The sequence below is a fragment of the Eleginops maclovinus genome, chromosome 19 (assembly GCF_036324505.1).
Source record: "Eleginops maclovinus isolate JMC-PN-2008 ecotype Puerto Natales chromosome 19, JC_Emac_rtc_rv5, whole genome shotgun sequence".
Lineage (NCBI taxonomy): Eukaryota > Metazoa > Chordata > Actinopteri > Perciformes > Eleginopidae > Eleginops > Eleginops maclovinus.
In genome coordinates this window covers 22,670,557-22,683,394 of record NC_086367.1, presented here as the reverse complement: position 1 = coordinate 22,683,394, position 12,838 = coordinate 22,670,557, and the positions used below count along the sequence as shown (strand labels likewise).

Sequence of the window (12,838 nt, the reverse complement as noted above, 5' to 3'; positions counted from 1 at the left end):
TTTCATAAATTAAGTAAATGTTGTTACTAAATATGACTCTTTTATATTGGTGACATTTTTTAACACAGCACTTTTACTTGCTATGTATTTTTGTCAGTGAATTGAACGATAAGATAAGACAAGGCAAGATCAACCTTTATTATCCTGCAGGGAAAATTCAGGCCTCTCCTGGTACGTGGTTGGTTATTGAACTCACAAGTTGATTGGCATTGAACTCTTTGCAGTGTAAACAAATGAGGACGTTTAGCAGAGCTCGTGTTAGGGTCTCTGGATGATGTCAGTGTTATTGCTCTGGTTCTCTGTTATCTCTGTGTCTCGTTCCTGTCTGATAACCAGCTATTAGTCTCAGCTCATGTACCAACACACATCCATCTCCAGACATGATACCGCAGTACCTTCCTCTGCAGCTCTCACACAGACGCTGTGGAATAAAAATAGATGTGTTCATGCTCCGTCTCTGGCAGCTCGGACAGATTCCAGTCTCTTCTCGTTGCTTTGGGTTTGATTTTCTGTGTTTTCTCTGATAACTGGGTGCCAGCTGTTGGCTTGAACAGTGAGGCCTGCTGCTGCTGCTCCTCATTCCCAGAATTCCTCAAGGATTTCTGCAGGATGGCAGCACGGAGGAAAAATGCAGAAGTGTTTTATTATCCCCAGGTTCAGGGCTGTAGGGGGGAATTTAGAAATACAGAGGCCACCAGGACAAACCCGCTTTAGGATTTGTCCTTTCTTTAATTTAGCTTAATGTAATTGATACCACTGTCTGGGGTGTGTCTTTAATGAATTGCAATTTCTTAAATTTTGCTTAAACTCCCTTTAACTAAACTATCCTTCACTAAACAGAATTTCCTTTGTAACGTAACCCTTCTTCTTCTAAATCAATATTATTTTAATACATACGTTCCAGCCTCTAGGGGCAGCACTGAGCACATTGCTGCTGAGCAGAACTCCATTTAGACCGTGAAGAAGACTTTCCGCGCCATCTTTGAAATGTTTATGTGGAGTTTAATTGAAGTCTGTCAGTCGGAGTAAATCATGTTTCCTTCAACCAAAAACGCCCTGACATCTACTTTCTACTGCCTGTTACGTCGCTACGTGGATTGTCTTTTCTCCAGTGGGTGTAAATGTATGTTGTTCTCCTGTTATTTAATTGTATTGCTGTCGGAATGACTAGTATGCGTCTTTTATTGACGGAGCAATCCACAACCGTCGCACGTACAGTGGCATTTACAGCGTTCCCAGTTTATACTGTAGCAACATTCATCAAAGTATGTTTTTTTGAGGCAAATTCAATGTGTTTAAGTTATGTTCATGGTTTTGCTGATGTCTTAAAGTTTACACAGAGTGGTAAATGTTTGACAGGGAAGAAACAAACTGTTAAACACAATAATTTAACCAACTGCTAGCTTAAAATGTGGCAGTGAGCTAACATCATTGAGCTTTGCTACAGTAGCGTGCAGCCTCTGATGCTAGGTAAGCTAGCATGACAATAACATCATTTATTGGTCTTTTAGTTTCATACTGACATATCTAACGTATGACACTTCAATTAAATAGTTTGTAGTCAATTATTGAATTCAACAAAGTACATTTACTAAAGGAAATTATAAAGGAATGGTAGTTTTTCAAAGTAAAAGCAAGTAATGGTCATGCTTTTAACAGGAAATGTGGATATTGACTTTTGTCTACTACAGTTTTTATTTTGTCCTGTTACGACCCTTGTAACTGTTTTTTGGAAAGGGCTATACAATTTAGGTTTATTATTATTTTGTTATGCAAATTAAAGGAAACTAATATAAAAACCATGTAAATCCACAATTTTCCATCGCTTGTTCTGTTAAGGTCTGTTGGAAAAGTTCTAAACTAAGTGAAAACACAGTCTTTTATCCTGAAGACAAGCTGATTTATATTTATCCACACATTTTAGGAAATAAATCCTATGTTCAAGACTAATAGAGGAAGGTACTTTAGCTTGGTTAGCTCAGTACGCTTGATTTCGAGGACCGGCAGCAGCACTATAAATCCTGTTGAGTCTAGAGTTAGGAGCCTCTTATTGGTAGGAATTTGTCCACTTGATGAGCTACTCTTATCTGTAAGATGTTGCCTGACCTGCAGATAACCAGGAAGTCCTGCAGCAGAGATGTTATGTAACACACTTCAGGGGGAAAAAGCACTCGACTCGACACAATTTAAGAGAAATTAGCCTTTAAACTTTGAAATTCCTGTCCATCACAAAGCTGTACAACATATTCTTGAATCCCAGAAAAACTCACATCATGCAACATGCTGAGGCTTGAGTATTTTATACCTTTACTGAAGTTACAATATGTTTAAATACTCCATTAAAAGATTACAGCAAGCATGTTTCACTGTTTAAATGGCACGAAACAGAACATGTACTTTAAGTAAAACTACCAAAGTAATACTAGCTTTAAGTAAGTTTAATTGTCATATGGATAATAGCTTCAGCCTCGTTGGCAATGGGAATCTTATGTCAAGGGTCATACCAACAGTGCAGCATGTAATAAAATTGGAATACAAAGAAATAAGGAAGTAAAATAGTGCAATAAATAAAGTTCAAGTGTTAAACTGGTGCAAGTAAAGTGCAGGGATAGTTAGGCTCTGTACATGTAAGAAGGAACGTAAAAGCAAAAGCAACCCGTTCTGCATTTAAGTACCTCATATGTTAGTTATCCTGCATTTTTAAGTTAAATTTAGTCTTTTGACATGCTTTACATCTTATTTTTGTGTTATTTTGTGGTGTTACGTGTTGAATGAACTATCAAAATGTTCACAGTAAAGCTGAAATGATTAGCTGATTAATTGATAAGTCAACAGAAAATGAATCTGCAGCGAACAGGCTTTATATACATGCTTTAACATGTGGGTTGTTCTTGTTTTTACTAGTCCTTTTATCTACATCCAGAGGGAAAAGGTGGCTTTATTTTCATATCGAATCTTGGGATAAAGAGAGGGGAAGGAAAAGCGAACTGTGTGTTCATTTGATTTTGTGATATATGCTCTCACAGTAAATGTTTGTGTATACCTGTGTTCCCATCCTGCAGGAGAAGGTGGAGCTGACGGACGTTTACACGGAGCTGAAGACCGGGGTCGTCCTGATCCGTCTGCTTGAGCTCATCTCCAAGGAAAGGCTGCCCAAACCCACCCACCGCAAACTGAGGGTCCACTGCCTGGAGAACAACAGCAACGCCATCAGCTTCCTCAAGACAAAGGTGCCTGACCTGACCTCGTTCAGATTAAAGAGGAGTAAGTTACATAAAATATTAAAAAAAAGGAGAGGAAAAGAGAATTTAGGAGACTTCTTGGTCTGTCCTGTCAGATTCGGGTGGATCTGATTGGTCCGGAGAATGTGGTGGATGGCGACCGAACGCTGATCCTGGGTCTCCTGTGGATCATCATCCTCAGGTTCCAGATCGGACCTATCAACCTGGACGAGGTAAGGAATCAAACCCATAACCTTCAGTCTGGAGTACAGTTGCAAAATTCTGGGAATTTTCAAAGATGGAAACTTTCCATGGGAATTTAAGGGAATAAATGGGATTTTTCAAAATTGAAGTTGGCTTTTCATAGGGAACTTAAATATAGTTGGGGAAAGTATATTTTAGCATAATCTTGACTAAAACAAACAGATGCCATTCAAGTATATCCATGCCATTCCTCAATCACATGCACATAGCACACTGCTTACGGCATGGCTATTGAGACCTCACCCCCTACAGGCACTATGCATTCCTCCATCACATGCACATATGATTTCCAAAAGACTGGACCACACTTTTGAGCCCAAAGCACAGGAGTATTGAAGCCACACATTTCAGCCTGTGGACTACACAAAGTGAAGTAAGGTTTGATGATATTATGGGGTAATATATTTACCTTATGTTTAAATTGCAAATATCACAGACAGATGCATTCATGTAGCAGATAGCTAGCTGATAACTTAGATGCTAAATAAGCCATAGCTAGCATCACTTCATTTACCATCTATGAGGCACTCTCATAAAGATACTAGCTACCTTAAATGTGATGCTGTTTTTGTCTGCCTCCTGCAAGATGTTTTGAAGATCATTCCAGTTGTTTAGTTAGCCTAACTATTTATATATCTGCTCATGCCATTGTATCAATTCCCAGTTAGTTCCCATAAATTCCCATAACTCCCATTATTCCCATGGAAAGTTTCCAATATGGAATATTTCCAAAATTCCCCAGCTTAACTTCCCATGGAAGTTTACCGGAAACTTACCGGAAATGTACCTTTCACTTTCCTGTTTCCTTGTTTCCGTCTTTTATCCGTCGCTCTTGTCTTCATAATCTTCTCCACCTCCTTTTCTTTATATCCTTTCCTTGTCTTCTTCCTTCATTGTTTTCTCCCTTCTCCCCCCTCCTCACCTTCTCTCCTCACGTTCCTCCCCCTCAGGTGTATGGGGTAGGCAGCAAGGCAAAGCGTTCGGCGAAGGAGGCTCTGCTGATCTGGTGTCAGAGGAAGACGGCGGGTTATGGCGGTGTCAACGTCCAGGACTTCTCGTCCAGCTGGAGGAGCGGCCTCGCCTTCAACGCCCTCATCCATGCACACAGGTAACACACACACACACACACACACACACACACACACACACACACACACACACACACACACACACACACACGTTATCCTATCCTCCATCCAATCTGCTCCATCCTCTCTCGATCCCAAGGCCTGATCTTTTTGACTATCGTCGCTTCAATGCTGACGACCCGCTACGAAACCTGGAGCACGCCTTCCGTCTGGCGGATCGTCAGTTCGGGATCATGCAGCTGCTGGAGGTGGAGGACATGGTGGTTCCTCATCCGGATGAGAAGTCCATCATGACCTACGTGTCGCTGTACTACCACTACTTCTCCAAGATGAAGCAGGGACAGACCATCCAGAAGAGGCTCGCTAAGGTCTGCAGCACTGAAACACTGAAACACACACATCCAGTTAAAGTTCAGGCTTCAGAATCTGATCAGCTTTGATAGAGTTGTGCAGAAATAAGCCTGAATTATTTAGTCCTTTTCACTTCTAGTTCCCTTGTGGCAAAGTCAACTCTTTTCTTAATGTGTTTTTGGTTAGAGGCCTGAAATAAAGTCTGTAAACATCATAAGGTGATGTTAAAATTTGGAGATTATCCTACTGAGCTAAATGTGTAGGTACTACAAACCAAAAAAGGGGTTAAGGGAACATGAAGTGTTTAAATTCTCCGGTTGAAGGAGTCCTTCCTGCACGTCTTTCCTGTGTGATTTAATGTTCCCTGAGTTTGTATCCTGAGGTGCTGGAAAAGCTTCAAAATTCCCCTTGAAAAGTGCTTAAATTATACTTTGTAAAATGTTTAGTAACACTTGTGATGGTAGTAGTAATTACTGGTTCATCAGATTGATTGACACAGAGTTCATTTTTGTCTCTGTCCAAACGGTGGACTCTTCTGCCCTCTGCTGGCTGCTGTGTGAGTAACACATACATGGCATTTGTCTGCGTACTGTAGGGAACTGCAGGAACATCTTCCATATGTATTGGCTCACACTCACTTCCTGACTTCCTTTAATCCTTCAAGTTCCTCCTCCGCCTGCCTGTCAGTCAGTGTGGATTACTGCTGGATTAGATCTAGACTGACAGGAAGTCACCTGCAGACAGCTAACACACATTGTGTAAGGGGTCGCTTTGGGTTCTTGGTAACTGTGATGCACTTTTTCACATTTCTTTTAAACCACAAATTAACTGACAGACTAATTGATAACAAGAAAATGAATAAACAAATCAACAGTTAAAGATATAAATCTATAGAGTATCTCTACATAATAGGGGAGTTTTATGTTAGTAGGTCAGGTGACTGGAGCCTCTCTATCCGGTGTAGTTCTCAGTGGGCGGGGCTGCAGACACTAAGCCTATCGGATCCGATCACACTGAGTCTCTGTACCAGAAACATCAGAGCCACTCAGAGCTGACGGCTGCTGAAGATACATACCTTTACCTGCCGTCTGCTCAGAGAGACAGGAGCGGAGACGGGAGAGGACACAGGAGAGGACACAGGAGAGGAGACGGGATGAGAGGTTTTACTGTGGACCTAAAAGGGCATTTGAAGTGGTTCAGTTTGTAGTTCTTGTCAGTTGTCTCTGTTGGGTTCTTGGTAAGCTTTTTGTCTTTAGAGCTTGGTTGTAGCTGCAAAACTTCATCTAGCAGATCTTGGACTCAAACAATTCTTTTGCTTGATGTTTTGGTGTGAAAACTCCTTCATTTCTTACCTTTGGTAGATCTGCAAATGCCCATTTTTGCAAGCTTTAATGATATTATGATATATGAAATTCGAGACAATAGATATTAGGCTATCCTATTTATGTTTATCCCATCAACATTTCTGTATGAATTGTCAAAGTCCAGTTAACTAAATACACTGGTTAAATATTATTTGTCAGGTTGTGATGGGAGGAAGTCCAGAAATGTTGACCGTTTTTGTTTATATACCTGGTAAAAAAGGTCTAGTAGTTTACCTCTGGGTCACATAATGACGGTTCAGGTGTGCCACAGGTATGTAAGTTTACCTGTAGTGTGTGTGTGTGTGATTCCAGAGGTTTGGACAAAGGCGTTATAGGTTGGAATTGGTGCTAGGTTTATTTACAAACATCTCATACAGTTATAATAATGTATGCATCGGGTTTATCCAGGTGTGTTTTAGGTACATTTAGACTGTTCAAGCTGAAATCGGATGCAGCAAGTGTGTTTAAGGTGTGTTCAGAGAAGGATCCAGGTGTATTCTTGGGATGTAGAAGTTTCGGTAAAGAAAACATGTGTCCTTCAGGTGTGATTGAGTTGCCTAGAAGCGCATTTACAAGTTATTTGTTTGCACCCGGTGTGTTCTAGTTATGTCGGAGGTTTTAAATGGTGTGTTTCTGTTGTGATGATTGTCTCCAGAAGCTGTAGTCATGCCTAGGCATTAAGCGAGTAACATGCTGTAGGTATGAATGTGTAGGGCTAGGTTTAAGTATGTCGATGGGAGGAAGTCTGAGCCATCAGTTAGTGAAGCAGCAGCACAGGAGAGAAACTTCCTCCAGATCCTACCTCAAGGTTTGTTATACAGCATCATCCTGTCCTGTTGTTAAGAGTGTTTGTATTTGAAGTGACACAACATGGTTTTAACAGACAGTACATTATTGAAACACTGAAATAAATGATGGAGTTCCTCTGGGATTCATGTTGATGCCACTGTCTTTTCAGTCTGGTGGACTTTCCAAATGAATGATGATGACTTTTTAGAGGGTGTGTCTGCTGTTGACACCGAGCAAATTGAGGCTCTGTTTTAAGATAACTTTAGATTAAATGTTTTTTCTATTAGAAGCTAAAATAAATGGTCTGATAACTAATACGAAGTATGGAATTAACCAATTAATCAATTAACAGATAATGAACCATTTTTTATTAATACATATTATTGTTGAAGTAATTTTAAGCCAAAGTGACAAACTCTTTCCAGCCTCATGGTCGTTTGAAATGGGAAAGTATTTATTTCTCTTGGGTTTTGGACCATTTTTGGCATTTTATAAAGTATATTTAACTGGCAGATAAATTGATAATGAAAATAATCCTGAGTTGCTGCTTTCAAAACACCATCATTACATGTCTTTGAAATCCAGTAAGCGTTGCTTCTATACTAAGAAGATACTAAAGCTTTGCATTACTAAATATTTGGTTCAAAATGATGACTGTCACTGATTTTACGCGACAAAGAGACAGCAGAATAATTCAGAATTGTCCTCTCTGTGTCCTCAGATCGTCGGGATGCTGATGGAGCTGGACGACATGAAGGTCCAGTATGAGAGGCTGGTCTCAGATCTGCTGCACTGGATCAAAACCAAGGTTACAATAAAACCACCAAAGTGTCTCTACAGTATTTGTACGTAAATGATGCTTAACTTTGTTGATGGACTGACGGATGATTGTCCATCTGAAGGTGGTGCAGCTGAATGACAGATGCTTCCCAAACTCCGTGAAGGAGATGCAGAAGCTCATGATGGCGTTCAAGACCTACAGGACAGTGGAGAAACCCCCGAAATATCAGGTTGGACGACGCCATAAGAGGAAAAAAAGTCACTTTGACTTATTGAGCCTTTTATCTGATTTATTTTTGAGTCTTTAAGTGAAATCTCTTGTTTATTAAGTCCTTTTATTATTAAAAATATGACATTCTGTTATTGTCCATTGAAACTGTGTGAAGATGAAACGTCCTTTAAATTCAATCAATTTCCTGAGTAAATATAAAGTTGTATTCCTGAGTGTTTGATTTTCTATATATTTTTATGATTTTTTATTTGTATTGTCTGTAGGAGCGTGGGGCGATTGAAGCTCATCTTTTCAGTCTGAAGACACAACTGGCTGCCAACAACCAATGGGCTTACAATCCTCCAGAGGGTACAATACTTAGACACACACACATCCAGACACCTTCTGCCGTATAACTCGGTTATTTTGGCATAACTGTCATGGACAAAGTACACGATTGACTTCTGTGTTGTTCAATGATATATGTGATATTTCATATATTGTGTGTGAAGGTAAAACCCTGAGTGACATAGAGAAGAGTTGGGCTGTGTTGGAGAGAGCTGAACACGAGAGAGAGCGAGCCCTGCAGGAGGCTCTGCTCCGCCTGGAGAACCTGGAGCAGCTCGCTCAGAAGTTTGAGAGGAAGGTAAACGACACCTGACCCAGAACAGAGAAACATCTAAACTGAAAATGAGTTAGCTTAATAAATCAAAACACACGTTACAGCGTCATATATTTTTTACATTAGTTAAATGTTGAAGAACACACAGCTGGATGTTTGAATCCTCAGTGAGTTTGTTTCTATGTCTCAGGCAGGGTTGAGGGAGGGGTATCTGGAGGACACGCTGCGTTTGATCCGGAGACAGGACAACCGGGGTCTCTCGTCCCTGGAGGAGGCTCAGGCCGCCGGCCGCCGTCTGGAGGCACTCGCCACCGACGCTCTGGCCAGAGAGCCGCGCTTCGCCGCCCTGAGAGACATGGCGAAGAACATCGAGAGAGGAAACTACCACAGCAAGGAGCAGATCATGGGGAGGTGGGAGAGAGAAAAAATTCAGATTTGTTTATTTTTTATTTATTTATATGCGTGATCCTTGTTTGATAAAAAAATGAATCGTATTAATTAACATCCTTCATTTGTTGCTTGTTAAGGGATTAAACATGTTCTTGTGTGTAATTTGTCTTTTTAAGAGAGGAGAACATTAGCCACCGATGGAAGGACCTTCTGCAGCAGCTCCAAGAGCAGAGGGGGCTTCTGGGAAATGTAGTTGAAAGCCTCAGCATCCACAGAGACATCGAGCTCGTCTCCCAGGAACTGAAGGAACTACAGGTGAGTTTACACTGAAACTGTAGTAATTGATGAGGAGGAGGATGGGATGAAATTGATTTTGTTTGTTGGAAAAAACGGGACGTCTGTGCATGTAAAAAATAAAAGTCTATTTCTCTAAAATAGCCTCAATTTTAGGCTTTTAATTTAAAATAAATGTTTAAGGTCAAGTTTGAGCAAAACTATATATAGTTTCAAAGCTAGTCTCCTTCCTCCTTCTTGTCCTTCTTTACTTCACCTTCTCTCTCCCTCATCCCTCTCTCTCCTCCCCCCTCCTGTCTCCCAGTCCCAGGCCAGTTCCTCTGAGTTTGGCAAACAGCTGGCGGAGGTGGAGTCTCTCCTCCAGAAGCAGGATCTCCTCGAAGCTCAGTTCTCAGCTCACGGCGAAACGATCACCGCCATCAGCAGGACGGCGCTGAAGGTAGGATTGTATTTATATTACTATACTTTTAGATGGAGGTTAATGCATGAGCTGTCCACTGATTCATCTTTCTTCTTCTCTCAGGTGAAAGCGAGAGACGGTCAGCAGATTCAGAGCAGAGTCAGAGCTCTGGAAGCTGAGTATAAGTCTCTGGTGTCCCTCAGCAGCAACAGGTCATCTTCTGTTTCTTATATCCAAACAACATGTATGAATATATTCGTCCTCCTCTCTTTCCTAATGTCTGCGTTCCTCCTATTCACTTCTCTTCTTGCTTCCTCTCCTCTCTTGTTTCCTCCCTTCTCTCCCCTGCAGGAGGAGACAGTTGGAGGCTCAGTTGAAGCTCTTTGAGTTCTTCCATGACTCTGAGGAGGTGGAGGCCTGGCTGTACGAGCGCTGGCTGAGGCTGCAGACGGCCGGACTCGGACGAGACCTGAACCACATCCAGCTCGCCCAACACAAGCACAAGGTGGAGCTCACAGCATCATAAACACACGGGGGAATATTTGCTGATTATTCTTATTTAAAACATATTATACAGATTTAATTTCTTTAGTTAAAGGATGAATTTTGTTGAAATTTCTTATGCACAATCCAGATAAATAGTCATTGTAAGATTTAAGAGAACTTAGCGTTCATCAAATTTCCTTTTTTCAATTTAAATTCTTTCTCATTTTCAACTTCAAACAATGCATTTTGCACGTGTTGGTGTTAAGAATTATAATGCTTTGATTTTAATGAATTTGGAGAAGCAATAGAAAAAAGAATAAGGAAAAAATAGAGGAAAGAAAATGGATATAATTATATATGAAAACATTTGATTACAATATGCAATAAATATCGAATTTATATATAAACATAAATATTTTTCTACGACAGTCTCATGAATCCATAAAATAAAATTGTGTAATCGTACTTTTATCCTGTAAGGTGTTGGAGGCGGAGCTCCAGGCTCAGGAGTCTCTTTACCAGGGGCTTCTGGGTCGAGGTCAGGACCTGCTGTCTAAACAGAGTCAGCCCAACCAGAGAGCCATACAGAAGTGGATCAGCACCCTGAAGAAGCAGTGGAGCCACCTGACCGCCGAGGCCACGGCACGCAGACACAGACTGGAGGCCGCCACCATCATCAAACAGGTACAGGAGCAAACAGATACACCACTGCAGACTTTACAGCCATCATGGTATTTACACAATTTAACTACTGTAATAAATCTGTGCAATATATACTTCCACTTTCACTACTGTTACCTGGCTTTATGAGTGCTACACTTTAAGAATAAAGGTGCTCTGATTCTGAAGATGTATGTTTATGTACTGACCATCTTTTAATCTTTGTTGAGTTTTATCGTAGTTTTTAGGCACTGGATCCTCAGATCTTAACTCATGATCCTCCTCTCAGTACTTTGCAGATGTGGCCGAGGCCGAGTCCTGGCTGGGCGACAGGAAACCTCTGCTGACAAGCGAGGATCATGGGAAGGATGAGTCGAGCACGGCGGCGTTGCTGCAGCGACACCAGAGGCTGGAGAGGGAGATGGCTGCTTACGCCTCGGAGATAAAGAGGCTGTCGGAGCAGGCGAGGAGCGCCGCACAGCGAACAGCTCTCACTGTAAGAACAGGGACCTATACCTTCTTTATTGTCACTTAACAAGCTGAACAGAAACCCATGTGTGTTCGCTGGGTGTGTAACGGTAGATAATGGTTCAGTCAGGAGCTCAAAACGTAATATATCTCTTCCTGTGTAGGCGGAACCTCAGCAGAGTAAGATGGTCCATTACAGCGACTCATCCGGAGACGAGGAGGATGGAGGAGCGGTGACTTCACCTCAGCCTGCTGCCAGGAGAGGGAATGGATCCAGAGACCCCCCCTCTCAGACTGAGGACAGCAAGGCCAAGCTCCGCTTCAAATACAGCAGAGGTATGGGAGGTCTGCTCGGTGTGTCACTGCAAGGCATTATGGGAGATGATTTAATTGGAATTTGAAATAACATATTGATCATGAGCACCTGGAAGTGGCTCAGGCTAAATCAAAGTACTTATTGTCCAACATTGTCTGATTTCAGGTCAGTTTCCTTGGGATCGTAATGAGATTGTAACCATTGTTGGCACGGAGCCGGATGGAGACCGAGTTCTGGCCAGAGACGGCCGAGGAAACCAGCAGCTCATCCCCAAAACTTACCTCAGCCTGCTGACTGCCACGGTATGAATCATAATCAGATTTATATCAGATCAACTTTCAGTAACCTTTTAAATTATGAGTCGAATCATCCCCTTTATTCCTCTTTCTGCTCAGGCTCCTCCCACCTCGCTGCCCGTCCCAACCAATGGCGAGCAAGAGAGCCCAAACAGGAAGGTGAGTCGTCCAAGGCGCAGACGCTCGATGCGTCCCGGCACGGCTGAGATCCAAACAACGTGGCTGCTAGACGCTCAGTACCAGAGAGACACTGTGGAGAGCACGCAGGCCGACCTGGACAAAGACTACAACTTCCTGTACAACCTGGTGAAGGTGAGAGGGGCAGCTGGGAAATGTAGTTTAAATATAGTGGAGTTTGTGTGATTTAAAATGTTTCTTTACAACATTCTCCCACCTTTTGTCTGCAGTCGAAGATGAGGAGTCTGCAGGAGACGCTGCGTCTTCATCGCTTCTACAACAGCTGCCAGGAGTTCGAGTCTTGGATGGAGGACAAGGAGAACATCCTGAACACCTTCAGCTCCGACGCAGAGAACCTGGTAGTGGTTCAGGCTAAATTTGAGGTAAAGTCTTCAATGTTTGATCATGCCCACTGATTAATTAGTCCCACATAAACTCAAACCAGCAGTTTCCTCGATATTAATATTTAAAATTTGACTTCCTGCTGCAGAACTTCCTCACTGAGTTGGTGAGTGGGCGGGGCCAACTGGATGACATCATCAACATGGCGGAGGAGCTGGTGAAGAGCGGACACAGCAAACAGGGAGATATCCAGGCCACACAGAGGAGGGTCTCCAGCAGGTACACACTGACCAACCTAAACTATCAACTAAAATGCAAT

The 12,838-nt window shown here is 42.1% G+C and overlaps 1 protein-coding gene across 1 annotated transcript in view; it reads left to right on the top strand.

The window, feature by feature from the left end:
• LOC134881868 (spectrin beta chain, non-erythrocytic 5-like) overlaps positions 1-12,838 on the top strand; it is a 32,996-nt gene that overhangs the window by 2,480 nt on the left and 17,678 nt on the right. Inside the window, 20 exon segments of the mRNA XM_063909461.1 lie at positions 3,063-3,230; positions 3,338-3,454; positions 4,436-4,593; positions 4,713-4,941; positions 7,799-7,885; positions 7,980-8,087; positions 8,353-8,437; positions 8,581-8,714; positions 8,881-9,101; positions 9,257-9,395; positions 9,679-9,813; positions 9,898-9,986; positions 10,126-10,279; positions 10,741-10,944; positions 11,210-11,416; positions 11,553-11,724; positions 11,870-12,006; positions 12,100-12,312; positions 12,408-12,560; positions 12,668-12,798. Coding sequence (XP_063765531.1) covers positions 3,063-3,230; positions 3,338-3,454; positions 4,436-4,593; positions 4,713-4,941; positions 7,799-7,885; positions 7,980-8,087; positions 8,353-8,437; positions 8,581-8,714; positions 8,881-9,101; positions 9,257-9,395; positions 9,679-9,813; positions 9,898-9,986; positions 10,126-10,279; positions 10,741-10,944; positions 11,210-11,416; positions 11,553-11,724; positions 11,870-12,006; positions 12,100-12,312; positions 12,408-12,560; positions 12,668-12,798 — 3,041 coding nt within the window.